We start from the raw sequence: 24,991 nt of genomic DNA on the forward strand, positions 1-24,991 counted from the left end.
AAAAATTGTAATTTTTTATTTTAAAAAAAAACTTATAATTAAATGAGGTAGTGAGCTAACCCGTTTAACCTACCAATCCGTGGTGGGTCAGAGCAGATTTGAATTTTTTTCAGTTTCTTAACAAGTGAGCCGGATTAAGTTGACTCAGTAAATGACCAACCCGTGATAAGCTGGATCAGGTCAACCCGAGTTACTCATTTTGACAACTCTAATTACACGTGTATGCAATTCGGATAAAGATAAAAATAGATTTCATACTCGTCAGAAATAGATTTTTACTTTGAAAATAAAAATGTGATAATTAAACTCACACTTCTCATACCTTATTGTCATTGTCTCTGGACATTTATTGTTTGAGAGAATTGGAAATGATAGAATGAGGATGGATGAAACTTGTTTGCTTGGTGATTTATGCCGATGGATTTGAGGGAGATGAGAAGAAAAAAAGACAATCTAGTACCTACTTTTTACCTAAATGTCTATCATTTTCTTTAAAAAATTTCAATATTAATAATATTAATTATGAAATTAAGATTATTGAAAAAATTAATAATAATAATAATAATCTTTATTATTAAACTAATAATAATTATTACCATTGTTAAACCTCATGGATAATTTATAATAATAATAATACTACTAATAATAGTTATAATTTATTTTACATTAATTTAACTACAAGGGTAAAATTATAATCTAACAATTTTATCTATTAAAATATATTTTTTTTATCCATCACATCTATTATTATTCATAAACTTTCATAAATTTTACTTTCAAATTTCTTCACTTTCATCTCTCAATCCCTTAAAACAAATAATTTTGTTTTCTTCTCTTTATTACCTTAAATTCATTTACTCACTCTCTTTTTTGATGATCACATTTTATTTCCTATTTTACTATTTAAATAACATCTATTTTAAAAATCAATTATACCAACATTATTGTTTAATGACTAATTTTTTAATTTCATAGATTTTTTCAAAAATAATTATATTTTATTATGAAAAAAACTATCTACAATAAAATTGTAAAATTTAATTATATTGGATATATGTGTTTTTATTAGTATATATATAATAAAAATGTGTATAAAAAATTATTTTTAGGAATAACTAGTGAAAACACATGTATACAAGTGTATGTGTCCATTTTTATCTTATAGTAACAAAAAATAAAAATTAACTATTTTATAAGTAATATTAAAGTAAAAATGTTATTAAATTTATAAAAAAATAAATTTTAAAGTATAATTATAGAAAAACAGTTACAAAATTTAAAGAGTAAAATAATTAATAAAATAATTTATATTATTAAAGATAAAATTAAAATGTGTGTATTAAAAAGCAGTTACGGAACCGAACTATCATATAAATTAATTTTTTTATTAATAGTTATAGACTATATAAACGATATATTACATTAATAATTTGATTTGTGTTTTCTGGACAGTTATCTAAAGCTCCTTTGAAAACCCTGAAGTTGTCAAACTTTTGCTTCAGAATCCGAACATGCTTCGATTTGTATTATTATTTAAGTAAAATAATAGAAGTACGTTGGTTTTTTAATTAAACAATATATTCCAGTGATGGCTGCAGACAAAGCAGTGAAAATGAATTTGAGAATGGAATGGTGATGTAAGTGTAAAATTAGAAATGGAGAAGCAAATCCACAGACCAACAACTAGACCAACCCAACCTGTTTGATTTAAATTTTAATTCGAAACTATCCTAAGATTTATGCATCCTAACAAAACTCAATCCAAGGACAAAAACCTATATATAATTTAAGGTTTGTCCTGTACTAGCTGGACCACTCACAAAACTGAATAACTTCAATAAAAAAAACTATAATAATTGTTAAGGGAACTTTGCTATGAACGATTTCATACCATAATATTTTATTGTTTCATGATTTTTAGTAATGATAGTAATTAAAATTTATCAAGTTGATAGTAAATATTATTTTTATTACAGTAAAAAATTAACTGAAAAGTAGGTTCTTAACTCTTTTTTTTTCACGAGAATAAATTTTGGGAGAAGCATGAAAAAAAAATTATTGAGAGAATACTATTTTCTAAGAATAAACTACATTTTGGTGATAGAGTCGAAATCATTTGTTCATTATCTTATAAATACGTGTTTGTTTTTATTATTGTGTGTCTTGAATCTTATTCGGTCAAACTGAGAGGTTATTTATAAAATATTTTGATGTCAAAATTAATAAAGAACCGATATTTGTAACAATTAATGTGTATTAAATGTTCTCATTTATCTCTTTATTTCAAATTTATATTTATAGATTTTTAAAGGTTTAAATTATTAAAGGCTCATAACCTAATTGATACTAATCACATTTTGTCATAAATTAATCAGTATTAGTTAGGTGTAATTGTTTTGAAGAATGACCGTTCGATTTGTAGGTTATAATCGTTCAATTTATAGATTACAACCGTTCGATCTCAAAATAATTATTATAATAATGTTTGTGAAGTGATTGATCGATTAAATTCTCTAATACGAAGATAACCGATGTTATACAATACACTTATGAAATGATTTTCAATCTTCAATTTTTTTGTAAACATTGCAACTTCATTCTTTATCAATCACATGTTAAAGATGAAGTTAAACGCCAGCTATTTTAGAGATATATCTGTTGAAACATTCTTCTAAATATAATTTCATTAACTAAAATTTGCCTAAAATTATAATTTTTGATGAACTTTAAGTAAAAGTGTTACTTTCCCGTTATATATTATGGGTCCTAGATTGGGAATGGCACACCAAAAATTTTCAGAGGTGCTGATACCTAATATAGTGCGAAAGCAATTGTACGATATTGTCACAAAAGAATGGCACACAAATGAGATGTTAGCATGACCATACATGATTGGTAAAACAGAACAACCTATTACATTACACTTTTGTTTCTTAAACATTTTATATTCCAGGTAGAAGAGAGATTCGGGATAAGCCAAAGAGAAGGACATTCCCCAGTTACGTAAATAGTTCAGGTTATTTTAGAACCAATATGATGTGAGGACAAGGACCATTACAATATTAGAGTTATTAAAAAAATCATCTAGTATTTAAGTCATTCGCTAAGTTGAATTGTTAATAGAAGTCCACATAATCACTTAATTTTCATGCTAATATATTTCTCAATCCTAGGTGACTTCAATTTATCATTTAACTTATGTAGATTTTGAAAGCCAACAGTATTCCTTTCTCCATAATAGACCATGCCTACACAACGAGTAATGTTTTACAAAAAGATTAATTCGCACTAATAGTTATCATTTAACAGAGTAAATTGACTCTAACAAAAGATAACATCATATGAAACTAAAAACTTTTTTACTGTAAGAAATAAAAAAAAAAGTTCATCATCATTTTAAATCTTATCCAAAACTATAAATTCATATATACACAAACCTTTTTTCTGATGAAATTATCTTCACTGAAGAACCACAACATCACATCATTTTCAATCCAAAACTTTTAAAAAATAAATTATTAGATATTCACTTTTATATAATGTGTCAATTTTTTTTAATGAAATTTAGAATTTCTAACATTTTTCTACTTTCCAATAATTCAATTTCGTTCTTTTTTTAGTTTGCTTTCATTTATGCAGTAATCATATTTTTAAGGGTTAAATATGTTTTTAATCTCTAAACTATCAAGCGAATTTGTTTCTAGTCTCTAAACATATTTAAGCCTATTTTTAAACACTACGTTGGCGAGAGAATTAGCTTTCAAATTTTTGGATTTATCAATATTACCTCCTTTATGTATTGTCACGTAAAAGTGAGTAAACATTTTAATTTTATCTTACTGACATAAGAATTAGGTTTCAAGAATGTAAAATAATAATAATAATAATAATAAATAAGGCATCATCACCTAACAAATTCACCCCACACAAAAGCTAAAAATTTTAGAACCTAATTGAAAAGTCTTTACTATAAAAATAATTCAAGAAAAATTAAAATTACCAAGAACAACGGTCAACAATAAATAGATGTAAATATATAATAACAGTATACTCAAACATGAAAAAAAAAAAGACGGTTAACCATTAAAATAGAAAGTCCAAAACCTTGATAGTTAAATTTCTTCTACAATGTACTACAAATATATTTTCAAAAGGATCTTTGTGAGCAATTTTTCTACCTTCGAAAAGTTATTCATAGTCTTTAGGGTTAGACAATGTTAGTATTGATGATGTAACAAGGAGTGGTCTACTCAAAATTTGTCACATGAATTTATTTGAGAAACATGATTTTTTAAAAGTTTATTAATTGTTTAGATGTGTTTTTAGCCTTTGAAATTTGGGTAATTTTTAGCCTTTTAATTATTATTATTTTTTATTTATTTTTTATTTCTTTGATTTTGTAAAATGTTATTTTAGTCTTGGGAATTAGATAGTGTTAGTGATATTTTCTTTTTGCTATAATTATTTGAATTTTTAGTCAACATTTACCAATATCTTATAAGATTATTATTGAGTTTTCCTATAACGGCTAGATTACTGTCTAGAGACAGTAATCGGTATTGTCCCTGTTTTCCCAAGAGCTCTATATATAGAGTTCTTCCTTTTTCATTTGTAATTTTTTGTAACATAGACAGATACATATGCTATTATAGAGAATAAATAAAGTGTGCATTTTTCTTACCTCTCACGAAGCCTCTGTGCAGATCGTGTTCCACTTTCTTTGAACATCCATGGCTCCGTCGCTGTGCAGAGCGTTGCTCCACTTCTCTCTCTAGCTTTTGGAAGAGCCTCGAGCTCTTTCTCTCTCTATCAACACGGACGAAGGGTGTACTTTGCCAGCAACGTCTCCCAATATACGCTTTATCTCACTCGCGGGCGTCCAAGCCAATTGGGCCTTTCCCCTTTCAGACATGCATTGAGCCATATTTTAATATGATATCAGAGCAGGTTTAATACCTGCTTTGCTTCCACTGCCTCTGTTTTCATTCTTGTTATCTTCTTGGATTGTTTTTTGGCCCCTTCTTGCTTCCTACCGTAATGGATCACATGGATCAATCCGCTAATCCTACCAGCCCTTTCTATTTGCATCATGGGGAGAATCCTGGTGTTACTCTCATCTCTCAAGTTCTGAACGAAAACAATTACTCTTCTTGGAGCAGAAGCATGAGGAGGGCTCTGCTTTCAAAAAATAAAATCAAGTTCATTGATGAGTCAATCAAGAAACCTCAAAGAAATGAGGTTTTGTTCGACGCCTGGGAGAGATGTAATATGATGGTTCTTTCTTGGATTATAAAGACTCTCTCTCTCCACAGATTGTAGAGAGCGTGATATATGTTGAAGAAGCAAAGGAGCTATGGGATGAATTGAAGGAAAGATTCTCCAAGGGTGACTATTTTAAAATTTCTAATTTACTCCAGGATATCCACTCGATCAAACAGGGAGAGAGAGACGTTAGTCAATTTTTCACAGACTTAAAAATTCTTTGGGAGGAATTGGAATCCCTTAGACCCATACCCAGTTGTACATGTGATATTCCTTGCAGTTGTGAACTTTCAAAGATTTCTCTGAAGTACAGAGAAATAGAACACGTCATATGCTTCTTAAAGGGGCTGAACGACACATACAACACTGTTAGAACTCAAGTCTTTTTTATGGACCCTCTACCCAACATCAATAGAGTTTTCTCCCTTATCATGCAGCAAGAAAGACAGGAGAGACAAGATTTAGGCATTGTCAGCCAGAATCAAACTGCTGAAACCAAGATTCTGGCCAATACTGCTGACAGAAATAATAACTGGAAACCAGACCAGACCTGGAAAAACCAAGGGCGTGGAGCTGGATCACATGGTCAAGGCAGGGAAGAGGAAGGAACCCTAACTATGGAAAGCAATGTTCTTACTGTAACAAAATGAATCATACTATGGATGAGTGTTATTCCAAGCACGGTTACCCACCTTGGTATAAGAAAACTGAGAGTAATCAAGATAGGAAGGGAGACTGGAACTCTGTCAATGCCTGCCAAAGCAGTTCAGGCCTAGAGGGTGTCCAATCTGCTCAACAGGTAAGCACCAATGCTGCCTTCAACTCTTTTACCCCTGAGCAAATGCAGAAACTCCTCAAAATAATAGAGAAGGTTGATGAACCCGCTCACAAGATCAACCAGTTGCAGAGAGATAACATAGAGGACAAACAAGGTATCTCTTCTTGGATCCTTGACACCGGGGCCACAGACCATGTGACCCATGATAAAAGAAACTTTGTTACCTTTCATATAATCAAACCTATCTCTATCAGACTGCCAAATAATACCATTATTACTGCTGAACATGTAGGGACTGTCCAATTTTCTAAGATTTTTGTTATTTTTAATGTTTTATATATCCCTGATTTTTGTTTTAATCTGATTTTTGTCCAAAGTCTCATCAAGGACTTAAATTGCAGTCTAGATTTTTCTTCTGAGATTTGTTAGATAAGGGAGAATTCTACGTTGAAGATGATTGGGTATGCTAACCTTTGCAAAGGCCTCTATTATCTACAAGGCTTTCCTAACCCGGACCAAAATTTTATTTCAAATTCTGCTTTCTCTTATGAACATGTTGATATAAATTTGTGGCACTATAGGTTAGGTCATCCTGGACACAAAACTGTTAAACAAATATGTGAAAATTCCCTTATGTGCAAATGAGTCCTGATATTGTGTGTGATGCTTGCCACTATGCTAAACAACATAAACTGCCTTTTCCTAGAAGTATTCTTTGACTACTGAATGTTTCGAAATGATTCACTGTGATATATAGGACCCTCTTTCCACTTCTTCTGTTCACGGTCATAGGTATTTTCTTACTATAGTTGATGACTATAGTAGACATACTTGGGTTTTTTAATGAATAATAAAGGTCAAACAAGGTATTTGTTGCAGAATTTTATTGTGAAAATTAAAAATCAGTTTGATAAAAGGATTAAGACTATTAGGACAACAATGGACCTGAATTTAATTGTGTTAATCTATATGATTTGTATGGCATTAATCACCAAAAGAGTTGTGTTGAAACCCCTGAACAAAATTATGTCGTTGAAAGAAAACACCAACACATACTTAATGTGACCCGTAGTCTCCTTTTTCAATCTAATATGCCCAATGCCTATTGGTCCTACGTTGTAAGTCATGTTGTTTACCCAATAAATAGGTTGCCTTCCCCCATTCTTAGTAACAAGACTCCTTATGATCTGGTCTATAATGTTCCTCCTACTTACTTGAGTCTCAAAGTTTTTGGGTGCCTATGCTTTGCCTCTACCCTTGAAAACAATAGAAGTAAGCTTGATCCAAGAGCTAGAAAAGGGATTTTCCTTGGCTACAAAGGTGGTGTCAAAGGCTACATTGTTCTTGATGTCAGCACTAAGGAACTCTTCATAAGCATAAATGTTGTCTTTTATGAAGACATCTTTCCCTACAAAGACCGGGGAGACAATAGGGAAATTGCTGACAAAGAAGGAAATAAAACCACCTTTCTTAATGATCTCCTAGGTAGTCATAACCCTATTGATGATGAGAGACCTACTGAAATGGGTACCAATGATCCAAGAGATATGCAACAGACTATCGCTAACAACAATAATGGTGACAACATTGCTGATGGTGAAGAAAATCATGGCTGCAGGAGATCTAACAGGGTTAAAAGGACTCCAAGATATCTGAGTGACTATGTGCATCAGGTTAATCAATCTTTATCAATGAAAAATAATTTTAAAACCCCTTATCCCATTTCTGATCTATTGTCATGTGACTCTTTGTCAGAAAAGCACTTGAAGTATACTATGGCCATCACTGCAAATAATAAGCCTCAGTCTTATAATGAAGCCAAAGGTATGTGTGTATGGGCAGAAGCGATGCAGAGAGAAATCAGGGCCTTACAAGACAATAATACCTGGTACTTAACACAACTACCTCCAGGAAAGAAGCCCATTTGGACACTTTCTCTCCTGTTGCCAAGCTCACTACTATTAGATTGCTTATTGCCCTTGTAGCCTCTAATAATTGGTTTCTACATCAACTTAATGTAGACAATGCCTTTCTACATGGGGACCTAAATGAAGAAGTCTACATGGAGCCACCACCTAGTCTAAATATCCATAAAGAGGGTCAGGTTTGCAGGCTTACTAAGTCACTATATGGACTAAAACAAGCCAGTAGGAAATGGTTTGAAAAATTGTCTTCTTTTCTCATTTCTATCAACTATATCCAATCTAAATCTGATTACTCTCTTTTTTATAAAAAGTACTTATGCAAATTTTACTGCTTTACTTGTCTATGTAGATGACATCATATTAGCTGGAAACTCCATGACCGAAATCAACCACATAAAGGTTCTATTGCATAATAAATTCCAAATAAAGAACCTAGGAGAACTCAAATATTTCCTAGGCTTGGAGGTGGCCATATCTAAAAAGGGAATTCATTTATGTTAGAGAAAGTATGCTTTGGACATCCTTAAGGAAACAAGAATGCTGGGATGCAAACCATCCTCTACACCTTTTTTAAGTGATACAAGCTCACTGTATAAAGCAGACAGCTACTTGGATGACCCTGGCTCCTATCGAAGATTGATAGGGAAGTTGCTCTATCTCACCAATACCAGACCTGATTTGTGCTTTTACATTAATCTATTAAGTCAATTTATGAAATCACCCACTAACTATCATTATCGGGCTGTGCAACATGTTCTTAGGTACATAAAATCTAAGCCTTCGGAGGGATTGTTCTTTGGAGCTGATTCTCCAGTTCACCTAAAAGCTTTTAGTGACTCAGATTGGGCAACGTGTCCAAATACTAGAAGGTCCACTACAGGATTTTGTGTATTCCTTGGATCATCTCTCATTTCATGGAAACCCAAGAAGCAAAGCGCGGTTTCCAGATCTTCCATCGAGGCAGAATATCGTGCCCTTGCAGCCACTGTATGCGAGATACAGTGGCTTCACTATCTCCTACAAGATCTCAAAGTATAGGAAGCGGGAACTCCTGCTCTATACTATGACAACAAATCGACGAGACACATAGCTCATAACCAGAGCTTCCACGAAAGGACCAAGCACATAAAGCTTGATTATCATGTTGTTCGTGAAAAGATACAAGCGAATCTCCTACGGCTTCTTCCGGTTCGATTGGATGAACAACTGGCCGACATCTTCACCAAGTTTCCCCATCGTGTGCGGTTCAGATCCATAGTTCCCAAGCTTGGATTAGTGAGCATACACCATCCAGCTTGAGGGGAGGCTATTGAGTTTTCCTATAACTGCTAGATTACTGTTTAGAGACAATAATCGGTATTGTCCCCGTTTTCCCAAGAGCTCTATATATAGAGTTCTCCCTTTTTCATTTGTAATTTTTTGTAACACAAACAGATACATATGCTATTACAGAGAATAAATAAAGTGTGCATTTTTCTTACCTCTCACGAAACCTCCGTGCAGATCGCGTTCCACTTTCCCTGAACATCCATGGCTCCGTCGCTATGCAGAGCGTTGCTCCACTTCTTTCTCTAGCTTCTGGAAGAGCCTCGAGCTCTTTCTCTCTCTATCAACCGGGACAAAGGGAGTACTCTGCCAACAACGTCTCCCAATAGACGCTTTATCTCACTCGTGGACTTCCAAGCAAATTGGGTCTTTCCCCTTACATACATGCATTGGCCATATTTTAATAATTATGATTTCTCATTTCAACACCACATTCTTACATCTTCATTTGAAGGTACAACAACCACGATAGTAACTAAAATTTTATTAAAAGTAATTCAAATATGAATTTAATTCTTATTTGATAAAAATAACAAAAAATAAATTTCACATTAAAAAAATTCATAAACCTAATACCATAACCACAACAGCAGTTATATACTTAAAGAAAAAAAATATCATAGATAAAAAAAGACTCATCCTTAAATAAAAATTGTTAAAAATAATTTAAATATAACTCTAAGTCTTAAATTAAATAAAAAAATTAAATTAAACAAATTGTTACTTCTCATAGAATATTCTTGTAAGAGATTTGTACATTCACCCGTTATAAACTAAACTAAACAATGATAAATAATTGTTGGTCATTCCTTTTATTTTTAGAACAAACTCATATGTACATATCTCCAAAACTAATAGAATTCTAGTTAATATGGAAGTTAACAAAACTTTACCAAACCTTTAACAAGTCATGCACTTAACTGAATTTATGTGAAAAATTATAAATAAGTCATTATTTATTAATGAGGCCTAACCTCACAAATTAAACATAAAAATACACAAAATAAATTATTTAAAATGAAAAATTTAATGAAAGGAAAAAGAAAAGTAATATACTCAATTTAGATGATTGAAAATATATTTAAGCATTAACACATTTAAAAAAAAATCACGTCATTTAATTAAATACACGTAAACATCACTAACATTTTTTTTCAAAATTAAATAATAATAAAAAACTTAATTAGAAGATCAAACTCATCACATCGTAACTTGAACGAATAAAAACTTACTTAAGCCTAAAGAAATTGTGATGTTACCTTAAAATTTAATTTCTTAGGAGATAAATTCTAAATAATTTTTACACTCAATCATAACAAAAACTCGCCTTAAGCTTTAAGATAATCAAACAACTAGAACCTATTCCCAGAGATGAGATTCTTTGGGTATTTACGTTATTTAAAATCAATAAATGTATTTCTAAAATCAATTAAATTTTTAAGGACTCTTTTTAAAGTAGATAGAATAATTAAAAAAAATCAGATATAATTACGTGAGAAATAATTATTAACTATTCATTTAAGTTATATATTTTTGTATTTGGTTTTTATTTTAAAAGTTGAAGATAAATGTATTATTAATTTTAAAATGTAATAATTATTAACTATTCATTTAAGTTATATATTTTTATATTTGGGTTTTATTTTAAAAGTTGAAGATAAAAGAATTATTAAGTTTAAAATGTTTAGTTACATATTGAATATGACTATACCAAATTAATGAAATTGGCTTATTATTTTTCCAATGAAATAAATTTTCTCTTAAACAATATTAAAACAATTGAAATCTATTATAATTGTTTTTATTCTCCAATAAGAGTGATGTAATACATATATGAAATAACATTTTTATCAAAAAAGCTTTTTATAAATAACTTTATTTTACTGTCTAAAGTTTTATATAAACTGCTTTTTAGAAACAAAAAAAAGTAGTAAAGGCAAAAATACTAAAAAAATGTTAAGAATAAAAACAAAAATCCAATAATTATCAAAGACAAATATAATATTTAAATCTTCGTAATTTACATAAAAAGCAATTAAAAAAAATAGGGGTGGTATGTATCAAATTAAGAATTTATTATACTTACAAAAAATAAATTAAAAGTATTGATAAAATCTAACAATAACATGAACAAGAACAGTAACATTTTACACTTATACACTGAATTAATAATATTGTCTACAGAGAATCCATTACAGGTACATGTTTAACCTTAAAAATATGTTAAAATATCAACTGTGTTTTATTAAAAAGAAAAGAAAATGTTAGACCAATTTGAGAAGTCATAATTGAATAGCTTCTAGGAAAAGAAGATAAAAGACTCCAAAACAAAGTCACTTCTTTGGCACAATGCCTTATTACCTTTCTTATTATTCGCTTTGAAGCAATAAATTTTATCATAATTTTATTTTTTTTAAACATTTTAAAGAATGGAAAAAAAATAAATATTTAAATTGATCCTAAATTATATGAAATTATTGGATATAGTAGTAAAAAAAAAAAAAACAAATAGGTTTGTCCCTGTGATGCCTGTGATGAACCATCTTTTTCTGTTCATCATATGAGATCCAATTGAAAAAGCATATCCTACTATTATCGGTTCTGATGCAAGGCCCAATAGGGCAACATTTAACAAGAAAATGTTTAAAAATTCTAAGTAGCAGTAACAACTAACAAAGCTGTCACAGTTAATCTGAGATGGAGATAAACGGCTATACTATCTAGCCCTGTCAATTTCAGCATGGGACCTATACAAATTTGATTTATTCGGATAATGTTTCATTAACATAAGGTAAGGGAGTGATCGATGATAACTACAAGGTCAAATATAAAGTCACTATCAATGACTTACAGAGGAAACTGATAGCACAAGAATATTATTATTAACAAATCAATAGGAAAAAAAAATTGTTGAAGCCAAACTAGCTGTTTTACTAGATGTGAAGAACAATTAAATAATTGGCAAGGTGGGCAAAGCAAGATTCACTCCTTGGTTCAACCACTTGGATCAAAATTTTGAAATTTCTTTTACTCTCTCTCTATCTGGGAGCAAGTATAATATAAATTTTTGAACCAATTAACTACGGTTGGAAGTTCAAGGCTTCAAGCTAGCTAGCTAGAGGTATTAATAGAGAAGCCTAGTTGGGTATTGGAAGCTGCATACATAATATACATGTTTGTGTATCCGAGAAGTGGAAGAGGGAGAGGGAGGGAAGATAATAAGGAGAATGAAGAGGAGCAGAGATATGGAGAAGAGATCAGAGATAAACTCTGCCATTGAAGAGTTGTCTTTGCTGGCTATAGTCAAACCAGGTGGTAATCATGAGACTGCGAACATCCCCACCAAACCCTTCCTATCTCTATGCTACATGGTTCTACAAGTTCTTGGTGGGTTTACTCGCTTGTTTTACTTGAAAACATGAATGTGATGTAACACCAAACACATTGTCTTTATGCTTGATTGATGCTCTCTTGCAGATAAGATAGGCCCAACGATGGCTGTTTTGAGACAAGACGTTCACCAGAATATTAAGGTACAAATTAAATTTCAACTCTCAATTGCTTCAGTTCACTTGAAGGAAACTGTCTCTGCATGGCAATTATTGGGATCTTCTAAATTTGTTGTTTCTTGTCTACTTGTACGAGGTCTAGTTTTCAGTAAGCATTTAATTGCACATTGATCGAACAGTTGGGCTATTGAATTCTGTGTCTCTGCAGAGATTGGAAATGATGCATGAATTGAACCCCTCAATGAATTCGAATTTGGTTGAAATACTGAAATCAGAAGCTAGCAAAGGCAACGCAAGAAAGAGGTTTAGTTGCAGTAAAGCCTTTCTTTGGCTCACCAGGTAAACATATGCATAAATTATATTGTTTTCATTTACTATTTTGTTATTCCTAACACTTAGGCTAGGTTGTATCATCAGTTCCTTTCAGCTCTACAAATTGTTGAGAAAAAACGATGGGTTAATAACTGTTACTCAGATGAAGTAACAGAAAAATTATCTTTACTTGTATAGTATATATTCCTCCCTTTGTGTAAGGTGCTTAATATTCACTCACAGATGTGCAACTTTACAGATCCCTGGATTTCTCTTCAGCATTGTTACGAGCATTAGAAATCGATCCTAAAAAGAATATGGAGCAAATAGTTCAAGAGACTTATGATGCAACCCTGTCACCATGGCATGGATGGATTTCATCAGCTGCTTTCAGAGTAATAAATAACCACTTGTTCTTCTCTTGTGTTAAATCAATTTTAAGCTTGTTGATGGCTTTTTCAAGCTAACCTCAACTTGTCTGTTCCAAGCAATTAGCTTACTAACTTCTTTACCAAATGAAATCCCGTGCTCTATGTAAAACTTGCAGAGTTTAGTGTAGTCACCAAAATTGTGCACTTGTTTCTTGCTGAACTAACCGGAATACTGCTGCAGGTAGCTATAAAACTAGTGCCAGATACTCAAACTTTCATGGATCTCCTCAAGGAAAGAGATGAAAGCTGTGACACCCTAAAGGACCAAATGCAGATCTTGGTTTCTTTGCTTGTGCCTTTTCTTGAGGATGTTCATTGTATTCTTGTAAGCTTATTTCATGCTTCCTAACATAACATATATCCTACATGCTCCTTCAATTTTCTGTCATCTTACCTCATTAATATTATTTTGCAGAAAGTGTATAACTTGGACAGGATTAAGTCAACTTGAAGATAGAAGAATATGTACAGCTCTGTGTAGTGTATATTTTGGTTTCATTCTTCTCTGTTTTCGTGTAAATGGCTTGTATAGTAAAATTTTCGTCAACACTGATATGTAGTTATAAATTTGCTTTCGGCTACTCAATATATAATATTATTATACATTAAAATTGTACAAGTTGAATTCAAAGTTTTATTTTGTCTAGATGGAGGATCTAATTTAGAGCCTTGTTACATCCAAAACGTGCTAAGTTAATTAAAGTTGAAGGAGGAATCCACCACTCAATGGTCATAGTTTAGTAATTTCTTTTAGTTACATCCATGCTTGCTGTTTATTTGAGTTACATCTCTAGTGTGCACTGCTCACTAATTTTCAAAGGTAAATGATAGCTTGGTATAAGGTTTAACTTATTATTAACGGAAGTCTTATGATTACAAATATGCACTTTTTCTCTTTCCAAAGATTGGCTGTTTTCACAAACAGTTTTTTGATATTTTGAAGAAATGAAAACCTTGAGGATACTGTTAAATGTTCCTCCAAATAAAGTGGTCTGCATGACCAGATTTTTTATATTTCAAATGATTTCAAAGTTGAATATAACACCTTGGTGGCGTAAAGAATCCTAAAATAACCAATTCCTGGGTCTGTCCTCGCACAAATCTGCATGGTGGATGCATGAACTCTACATTAGATAACACGAACAACATTAAAATCCCATCCATCAAATGATTGACGTTTAATGCACATGCTCAATATGGAACAGAACATAATCTAATGGACATGTCAAATATAGATCAAGTCCATCCCCACAATGTGCTTTTTAGGTCACGTGAATTATAAGGAGGATCTTGAAGTGCAATCAATGCTGCAACTAAGCCTGCGTTGCTGGCTATGCTCGGTTCAGTGAACTTTTGGTTGGTCCTTTGGTCCAGGAAATTATCATTAGCGTCTGGCCCTCCCACCATGGCTCCCAAAAGAACTTGTGGATTTGGATCTTTAGAGTTTAGCCATCTCTTACCATCGTCACAATTGTAAGGTTGGTTGTTCCAAGGGATTGATGCACTTCTGTGATGAACTTGGACAGGATACCTGTCACCATAGCCCACTAAATAACTCATTTGCAAAGGGTTCTGCCCCAAGATGTAGTTAACCTGAAGAACACATTACAGAATGAAACATAAATAAACTTTTTCCCAATTTACATGCAACAATGAAATGTTAAGGAAGCTAGGAACTGCCTGAGAAGTGGCAAAGTCACGAAGCATTTTCACGGAGAATGTATCAGTCTTGCAACTTGCACTAGACATTTTCAGATGATCAAGGTAATCGCTGTATAATTTACTGAGAAAAGACGCTGTAGCAGCAAACTGGAGCAGTGGTTCATTATCAGGTTTCAGGATAATCAACCCACCTATCATTATGTTTAACATGTCATATACATAGATAACACGTATGCACTCACATAGGTAATTAATCGCAAGCAAACGAATGACGTATGTGGCAATTGATCGTAGAATTAATTACCAGGTGTCCTGCTAAAGTATTTATTGAATAGATAAGAACACATGAGTGCATCGGTTGAGTTAGATGAAAGTATCAGAACATCCTCATATGGGAAGCCAGGATCACGGAAGTATCGAATACCGGTTAGCAAAACCTACAAAGATCAAAGATCAGACCAAAAACAAATTCTCCTCAAATTTCAGTTTGTGTATCTATTGAAGTTACCTCCACAGCATTGAGCTTATTATTCCAGTAAACAACCCCTTTGTCAACGCTTGATTCACTACTCTTGGCTGAAAAAAAAGTTTCAGTTGCAATTGCAAGGTAATTAGTGTTTGTAGTAGCAAGAAATAACCATGTTGCCCCCCAAGCTAACTCATCTTGGTAGCTGGTTGAGTTATAAAGCATTGTTGCTTGTTTTCCACATGCATCAACCATGGTGTGAGTCCCTTGTGTGGTAGGTATTGCCCCAAAGACCCTTTCTGCTGCATCCTTAAGTCTCTTTGAGTAATCTCTGTCTTCCTTGAATACCATCGATGCTGCAGATAATGCTGCCACAATTTCACCAACTAAATCTGTAGCAGAGCCATCGCAAATTGAAACTGATCTCTCATATTTCATATCTTCCGGTCGTTGCCAGCAACTCAACTCATTAGGTTCATTGTTGATACTAATGGTACTTCCAACCTAATGAAATTGAATAAAACAAAGGAAAAAAGGACCAATTTCTATTCATATCTATTAGTATTTAATTCAGGATTATGGCACAAAAATGAGACTGAATTTTAGCATCTCTCACGGTACCCCAATATTTTGAACGTAATGTGTGTCATATTATCATATACACGACAAGATCCATTCCCTACAAAAAAATTGTAACTTGCCTGGGAATATAGCGTCAAGTTTGATCCATCTGCTGAATTTGGGGGAATGAACACCTTGAGCAGGTAGTCACTGCCCCATCTAATGATGTCCCTAACATGATCAAGTTCATCAATATCAGCATATTTACTTTGATATTCCATGACAGTCCAACTCAACAAGGTCATGGTGTAAGCTGTGGTGAAGGTAAACTTGATGTTGTTGCCAGAATCATAAAATCCACCAGTAAGATCAGTATTAGCCGAATTCCCATCTTGTAATCCTGAATCTCCCCGAAATTTCACTGGACTGTTCCTAGGATAATGCCCAGCTGAACAAAAATAAAAAATAAATAATTAGTTGAACTACACCTAGAAATTTTATTTTGTAGCAGCAGAAATAGAAGTAATACATTTTTGTGCATCATAAAATGTTAGAGCCTGGTTTATTGCCACTTTGAGATTGATTGAAGACCCTTGGTGCTTGTGCTTCTGAGGTAAAAAATGTACCAACAAAACAGCTGCTAGGATGACTAAAATTATTGTTACAAGAACAAAAATAAAACAATGAAAATGCTTCCTGTTAGTGATAACAAGATCGTAATCAACAGATTTTGGATATTGGGAAGGGATAGATTCATAAGCAGTGGAAGAATCAGGAGCAAGTTTAATGTCAACTGCTATAGAGTTCCAGCGGCTAGCTGAAGGAAGAAGGCGACCAGCCTCTGAAACTGTGTGCACATATATCACAGGATCTCTCTCTGACTCAAAAGTAGATGACACTGCTGGTGGCATGATTATGTTGATTGCTAAATTTGAATCAGTTGAAGAAGAAAATTAAATGAACAGAATAACTCATGTACTACCGTAGAAGAATCTGGCTTCTAGTTTCTATCTAAACTAGCTAGTTTTGTCAATAAGACAAGTACATACACACACATACAGCTGGTTCGGAAACAAGGCTGAGAAATTTGGAGAACTTGATCTTATTTGTTGGTATATGGTTATGAATAACTCTTCCTCACAGTTAATCATATTAGTATTACTGATACAGTTGCTTGTATCCGAGCTTAGCTCTCAACCCCACCAAGTGCAGAAAGTTAGAAAATAATCTCTGTATAATAAAATCTACAATCATAAATGTATATGGTGTCTAAACTAAGAGAAACAAAAGTGCCTTTATTCTGAAACTGTCTCATTAACTGCTATTGTAACAAGGTTGATATATTAGTAAGTCAATTTGGTTCATATCACTAAACTATGTTATTAGTTACGCTGTGTGTTTGGACACCGTAGCTTATTGGAGTTGATTTGGGTTGATATTCCAAAGCATGGGTTTTGTCTTTTCTGTGCCGTCTAAATTCCAGCACTATGGGTGTCAAAATTGTATTCTTGTAATACCAATTAAAAGTTGAAGCAGAATGAACAATGAATAAAGCCTCAGTCTGAATATTCCCTCGAGTAGACATGACCAAAGAATTCAAATTCAGAGATGCCTATCTTCTCTACCAGAAGATTTTGGTTTGACCTAATTATAAAGGGATTTTTCTTAATCTGTAAATAACAGAGTAAAATTCAAGAATTTAAGAGATTTAATATATAATTTAATTTTTAATTTTTTCTATCTCAATTCTTAATAATAAAATTTTTCCTCTACTCAATTTTTTTAGATCAAATGTTTTGTATTAGATTCATTTCAATTTCTTGATAAATAGCTGTTTCTTAAAGCATGTATGATATTGCTGATAAGCTGAGTTCTTTAGTATAAGTACGCTCAATTGTATTTTTTTTTACATCATTCCATGTTTCTCTCATATCTCTACATTTTTTTTAAATTCAAAAACTATTCTTTACATTTAAAAAACTTTAGAACCTTTTTCTTTAATAAATTTTAAAATCCGTTAAAAAAAATAATTCAACGGATTCCAAATTCATTAAATATTTTTTAAATTTTTAACAAATTTTAAAATTTGTTAAAAATTTTGAAATTTTTTCTAATAAATTTTAAAATTTGTTAAAAAAATTTATTTCATAAATTATTGAAAAAAATTATTTGTGGAATGTGAAGGACAGGAAGAGATGGGAGAGGTGCACAGAAATGTTTTAAGCCCAATCTTTATTCATGGTTGGAGCAAATTTATATAAAAGCCACAAGTATAAATTGCAAAGGACAAGTCTGGTTTATTTTAGCTTCTGGATAACGTGATTTAAATAAATCTGTATCATTATAATGTTAGAAAAATAATAGAATAGAAACAATTCAAAAATAAAATTTCAAAGTAATACTTAAACAATACCAAGTTAAAATAAAATTAAGGCGTAAAATTATAGCATAAAAATTACGTTATTCAAATTCAACAAAGAATCATTTACCAAATATTAGTATCGAAGTTAAACTAAGAACAGTATCTAAATAGTTAAATTAGAAATTAGGTCTATAAATTGATTAAAAATTTTGAAATTGATCTCTAAACGTTTTTTCAGTAATTATCTTAAAAAATATTGGTTGTAGTTTTCAAAGAGTAAGCAGAACATTAATTTAAAGAAAATTATTCGTCTACTTTATTAATTATAAACTTCAAATAGTGTGCCTTTTTCATTATTAATAAACCATATGTATATATGAAGTAACAATAAAAATAATCGGATATATATATATATATATATATATATATATATATATATATATATATAATTATAGATATGAGAATCTAGAAAATGGTTTTAGAGAGTGGAGATTTTTATAAAGAAAAAATAGTGTAATATTTTAATGATAAAATGTTAAGTTATAGAAAATTTTTAACAAGAGAGATTATTTTTTTATAAAAATCACAATTTGTCTAAAAATTCTTTGTTTTCTTTATCTTCTCTTCATTTCTAATTTCAATCTTCACCTGATTAAAGAGAGAGTAGGATCTATCTCAGTAAAGAGTTCTACATTTTTATATGATTAAAGACTCGAATAGAATAAGTTATTATTTTGTTCCCTTTTAGGAATTTTACAATCTTGTATTGTATTAGGAATTTAGGATATGCATGTGATTAGGTTATTCTTGGTAAATTTTTGTTGCTCTATAATCACGATGTTATGTTCAAAATTGGAGTTTTGATTGGTTGATTAAGTGATCCTATGTAGTATAGAGTTTTAGGAAGTGACAATGTGAAAAAAGGGGTATGTGTCAAGTAAGAGAAGCTGATTATAACAAATTTCCTTTTGATTTTCATTCTAATTGTTGCATGTGTATGTAAATTGTGATGTTAGAATTGCATAATTTTGTTTGAATTGATGTTTGAAATTGTGTATGAATTTGATTGAATATAGAAGTTATAAAATAGGTTATATTTGATATTGGGATAAACTCTTTGCTATGAAATTGTGAAATTGATTATGTTTGTTGAGATGAACTGTTTCAATATGGTTTTTGGAGTCTTTATGACTTGTGTGAAGCATAAGATGAGAAATTGAATGGGTTTTGGCACTACCAAATTGCAGAATTTGAGTTTATGTGTCATGTAGACTAGTTGGGTGAGTCATATATCTCATTGGATGAGTTGTTTTCTTTTTGTTATGAGTCATCTCGGAGAAAATTAAGATTACGGATTAGTTAACAGTTAGATCGAACTAAAATTAAGATTACATTTAGTTTTAAACATTTTGACAGCTAGTTTTAGAAAAATTTAGTCTCTTCCGATTGTGTTATTTTTTGGGTTTCTCTTTTCTGAAGAACATTTCTACTTCATGTGTTTGTGGGTTGTTTCGTACTTATTTGTGATTTTGGTTTGATCTTGAAAGAAAAGAATATATATTATGAATTATAAATGCGTGTGACTTGAAATGTAAAGTATGTCAATAAATATATATATATATATATATATATATATATATATATATATATATATATATATATATATATATATATATATTGTGGATAGTGTATGAAGTTTATGTGAATAGAATATGATAAATGTTTAAATATAAAGAATATTCGTGAGAATTAAGGTTTGTGGATATGTAATTAGATGATGAGGTTATGCATATGGTAGATATGAATGATTCAATGGGTTATTATCAGGTCAGAGAGTATGATGATATAATTCCTAATGATATGACATGTATGTTTAGTATTATACATTTATTATGGACACTATTTGAAAACTATCCTTATATTGTAATAGACTCTCTACTTATTCATAAAGATGCTGACTCATAAAGAAGAAAGAGTCTAGGTGATGAAGAGAGATTAATGTTTCTATACCTGATTTTGAATTCTTGTATTTCATTTTCTTTAAATTATAAGTGAACTCACTTTATTATGAAAAAAGAGAACGCAATATCATTAAAATTGTAACTTTGAAGATTTCATTTTACATGACAAAGAATTTGAGTGGATAAATAAATCCAAATAATTGAATTTAAATTATGTGGACGTTAATGATTGAGAATTCTTGTTCCTACTCGGTTTTCCTTCTTAATATATATTTTAAAGCAATTCAATTAAAAAGTTATAATAAAAATTAATTAGAAATATATATACTGTATATAAAAAATCTTTGAATTTTATACGCAATATTTAGTTTAAAATATACATCAATATTTTTACAATTGAAAAAATAATTATACAATTGTTCTCCTCCAGGATCATCTAAATGTTTGGTGTTTTAAGTCTATTCACAGAAAATAAAGGGATTGAAATGTTATGGCCAACTTTTTTTCTTATCGAAAGAAAAGTATTCAGTAGTAGTTATATTATTTCATTAAAAAAATGTTTTTTTGTTGTGGTCTATATTATATAGTTATTTCTTTGTTCACTTTACTTTTTAGCTTAAACAAGTCAAGCATAACGACTGCAAAATAATGCAGTGCTGATAGTTACGTGCATGATAAGAGAAAATATGAAAGAAAAAATATATAAGAAAATAATATATACAGAGAATTATTGAGTTTTATTAATAATCGTTTAACTAATCACAACTTCTTAATGCTAACATACGGCTTTAAATATATATTAGACATTGAAGATGATTTAGGAAGGGATTTGAACTAATAAATTACAACCTTAATGCTCGAATTAGGGATGAAAAACTAGAATTAAAGAAGCAACAGATAGGATTTTTGCACCATAATTTTATTGAAGCTTAAAGTTTTTGAACATGTTCTTCTCTAGCCAGTGCTCCTGAGGACAGGACAGCTCGCAACAGCATCTTCAGCACTGTTCTCAAACTCAGCACCCTTCAAGAGACCTCCCAGCAGTTCCGCAGGATCATAAAAAAATTCCACCTTCACTATTTTCGAATTCTCATCCAACTATCACCAGAAACAGTCTCATCGAAAATATCATGACAGTTTGTTTCAATTTTTCTATATATGGTTGATCACTATAGTATGTATATAGTATTAATTAATGAATTCTTACCGTGAAAATAGCCATTCCATAGAGTTCAATTTTGTCGCCAGTGGGAGCATGGCCATTGAAGGGACCCTCCATGTAACCCCAGTGCCTGAACTTGTACACTATCTCTGGTGGTCCTGAATAAACGTGCAGAATCTCGAGAGCAAAACCGCGTGGAAATGCAGTGGTAAAGGCCTTGTGGGATGAATCTGCTGTTTCTGCATACGGATTGTAGGGCCTTAGTTTCTCTGGCAGAGAGGTTTGCAGAAGAGGGATATACCCTCCACCAAGCTTCCTTTTCTCTTCCAAACTTATGCCCTTTCTTCCTGTGAAACAAGTTCAAAGCATGAAATAAAGAACAAGAATCGAGTCTCATTATGGAGATAAAACGGTACCGTTTAGGCTGAAGATGTATTTCTCTGGATCCACCGATCGGTTCTCCTGGAAATCAAGCTTGTGGAACATTTCCATCTCCCACTGCTTCACTATAGTCTGCACCTTCTCTTCCAGTGAGCCTGGAGCCCATACCTGTCATCAAAATCATAACCACGGTTTTGATTGAGCTATAACACAGAAATTAATTAACATGAAACTGACAGAAACCTAATAATTATTACCTTTGTTCGGCCTTCTTCAAATAGTTTGTTCACAACTTCATAACTTGGAGGACCGTATCTCCATTTGGTGTTCTCCTCGATATCTTGGCGCAGTAAGGGGCGGTACTTGTCCTCCGCAACACTTGACGCTGTCATCTTTGGACCACTGCAGTGTTTTTCTCATCACACTTTCTTTTATGGATACTAAGTCATGTACATCCAAAACTCTCTTTGGAAAAGAATCCAAGTTATATATATATATATATATATATATATATATATATATATATATATATATATATATATATATATATATATATATATATATATATATATATATATATATATAAAAGATAATAGAAAAGAGATAGAAAATAAATTTAATAAGTATATATTAAAAGGAGGATCATTTATCGCATTATCATTATTTTATCAGAAAATTTAGTTTTTATTTTTCAAAAAATGAAATTTTATTTATATTTCGAATCTATATAAACTTTTCAATTTTTACTTATAATTGATTGGGGAAAGAGTATTATGTTAACATCAAAGTTGAAATAATTTAAAACCAAATATTTTTTTCCTCCTTCATTCGTTACAGCACGTTAACAACACATAATTTATAATTTACAATTTACAATTTACCATTTACCATTTACCGATAATATTTTTTGTCATAGGTAATAATTCGATAAACTCAAATTACCACGGACTTTTGCTTTTTCAGTCAGTAATAATCGATTTTTTTAGTGACATATATCCACATAGAAACTTATAATTATTTTACTTAAATGATATATTTTATTTTAATTGTGTGATAAAAATATTTAGTTTCAAACTAATTATTGCTATATGAATTAATTCCATTTTTTTAACCTTGTCATGTATTTAAATTATTTTGAACAAGAATAAGAAATTATAACAAAAGAGCACTAGTAAAAAAACTGTTTTTAAACTCGCGTTATAGGTACTGGTTTAGGTGAAACCGAAGCCTATCAAAATGCAGTGGCATTTTCGTAGTTTAAGTGAACTTATACGTCTTGATTCAAAATCAATCAAAGCATATAAGTCATATTACCTCGGTTAAAGCAACGATCGAAGCCTAAAAGCCCACCTGTGTAGAGTCTATGGCTTCGGTTCGTTCAGAACCAGTACGAAATAGTGTTTATGCCTCGGTTTAAACGGAAACCGAGGTATATAATCATTTTATATTTTTTTTTCATTTTTTTGAGGACTATATGCCTCGGTCAGGTGTAGAACCGAGACCTATATGCATGTATCGTTTCGGGCACGCAGAGAACCGAGTCATATGTGCACGTATCTTAACCACTCTCGCTCCCTCGCTCTCCCTCCTTTCCTTCTTCCTCCAGAGACTCCCTCCCTCTTCCAGATCCGACTCCCACTCTCGCTCCCTCGCTCTCCCTCCTTTCCTTCTTCCTCCAGAGACTCCCTCCCTCCCTCTTCCAGATCCGACTCCCACCCTCGCTCCCTCGCTCTCCCTCCTTTCCTTCTTCCTCCAGATCTGACTCCCTCCCTCCCTCTCCCTCCATCGCTTTCTCGCGTCGTCCAGTCTCGTTCTCGACCATTCCACCGGCGGCATCATCTACTCCGACTGCGGCCTCGTCCCCGACCGCTCCACCGGTGACATCGCCTTCTCCGAGTGCGGTCTCGTTCCACTCCATGGAAGAGATCTCCGACGGGCGACAACGACCCCAACGTCCTTGAGTCTAGATCCCCTCGCGACGATGACGGTCACGACACCCACACAGCCAGCACAGTCGCGAGATCGGTGGTTTCCGGCGAGAGAGAAACGATGGTGGACGCGGCGGCAACGGCAATTCCTCGATCTCCCTCACCATCTATGTTTTCTCTCCTACCGTTTGAGTTTCTGTGATTTGAGTTTGGTTTCTTCGATTTGAGTTTGGCTTCTGCGATTTGAGTTTGGTTGCTGCAATTTGAGTTTCGTTTCTCCGATTTTTGAGTTTCTGGGTTCTGTGTGCAGGTTGAGGTAGAGAAGATTGAATCATGGAGGCACGATTTGGGTTGCTGTTATGGTGGTTCTGGGTTGTTGTTTTGGTTTGCAGGTTGTTGTTCTGGGCTGCTGTTCTGGGTTATGGGTTGCGCTTCTGGGTTCTGGATTACCAAACCACGTTTCTGTTGCTTTGATTTTTGCTTCTGGGTTATGGATTACTAAACCACGTTTCTGTTGCTTTGATTTTTTCTTCTTACAGTTGCATTTTTGTGAATCTCGGTCACCAAATCCTCCTGCTTGAACTGAACTTGAACTGAACTGGGTTACCTAAATTTAAAAAAAAAAAATAGTGTTACGGCCTCGGTTATCTAAAATTCGGGGCATAATCTTACCATTTTTGTCTCGGTTCATGACCGAGGCATAATACCTACGTTTTTTTACCTCGTCTAGTTATGCACCGGTTGCAGAACCGGTGCCTATAACCAATTTTAACCGGTGTTATATCCTCCACCTGTACTAGTGGAGAAAGCATTAAAAGTATAACTATAGAGTTATATAGCAAAATAAAAATATATAATTATAAATTTACAAAATGTAACAATTAATTTTTATAAAATAATACATAGATTAGTTTAGAAAATCGTATTTTAGAATTGATAATTTATTTCAAATAATAAAATTCAAT

General features: G+C 32.0%; 4 protein-coding genes across 4 annotated transcripts; 1 reads left to right on the forward strand and 3 right to left on the reverse strand.

Annotated features, from left to right (window-relative positions):
* The first annotated feature begins 12,234 nt into the window (after positions 1 to 12,234).
* On the forward strand, positions 12,235 to 14,270 carry LOC108331073 (glycolipid transfer protein 3). Its single transcript, XM_017565690.2, has 6 exons — positions 12,235 to 12,678; positions 12,769 to 12,824; positions 13,009 to 13,139; positions 13,372 to 13,507; positions 13,725 to 13,868; positions 13,959 to 14,270. Exons 1-6 carry the CDS (start codon positions 12,519 to 12,521, stop codon positions 13,992 to 13,994), a joined length of 663 nt encoding a protein of 220 aa, XP_017421179.1. The 5' UTR covers positions 12,235 to 12,518; the 3' UTR covers positions 13,995 to 14,270.
* A 343-nt stretch (positions 14,271 to 14,613) lies between these two features.
* LOC108330421 (endoglucanase 25) lies at positions 14,614 to 17,143 on the reverse strand. The gene is made up of 6 exons (XM_017564906.2): positions 16,762 to 17,143; positions 16,373 to 16,680; positions 15,714 to 16,175; positions 15,510 to 15,642; positions 15,224 to 15,396; positions 14,614 to 15,136 (listed from the first exon to the last, which is right to left on the reverse strand). The coding sequence occupies exons 1-6, from the start codon at positions 17,141 to 17,143 to the stop codon at positions 14,780 to 14,782; spliced, it is 1,815 nt and encodes a 604-aa protein (XP_017420395.1). The 3' UTR covers positions 14,614 to 14,779.
* A 4,130-nt stretch (positions 17,144 to 21,273) lies between these two features.
* Positions 21,274 to 22,562, reverse strand: LOC108330981 (pathogen-related protein). Its single transcript, XM_017565585.2, has 4 exons — positions 22,356 to 22,562; positions 22,134 to 22,266; positions 21,763 to 22,064; positions 21,274 to 21,653 (listed from the first exon to the last, which is right to left on the reverse strand). The coding sequence occupies exons 1-4, from the start codon at positions 22,488 to 22,490 to the stop codon at positions 21,510 to 21,512; spliced, it is 714 nt and encodes a 237-aa protein (XP_017421074.1). The 5' UTR covers positions 22,491 to 22,562; the 3' UTR covers positions 21,274 to 21,509.
* Positions 22,563 to 23,656: 1,094 nt separating this feature from the next.
* Positions 23,657 to 24,016, reverse strand: LOC108330422 (uncharacterized). Its single transcript, XM_017564907.1, has one exon. It carries the CDS (start codon positions 24,014 to 24,016, stop codon positions 23,657 to 23,659), a length of 360 nt encoding a protein of 119 aa, XP_017420396.1.
* Between the last annotated feature and the right edge of the window lie 975 nt (positions 24,017 to 24,991).

Source organism: Vigna angularis, chromosome 4, assembly GCF_016808095.1.
Source record: "Vigna angularis cultivar LongXiaoDou No.4 chromosome 4, ASM1680809v1, whole genome shotgun sequence".
In the NCBI taxonomy this organism is placed as follows: Eukaryota; Viridiplantae; Streptophyta; class Magnoliopsida; order Fabales; family Fabaceae; genus Vigna; species Vigna angularis.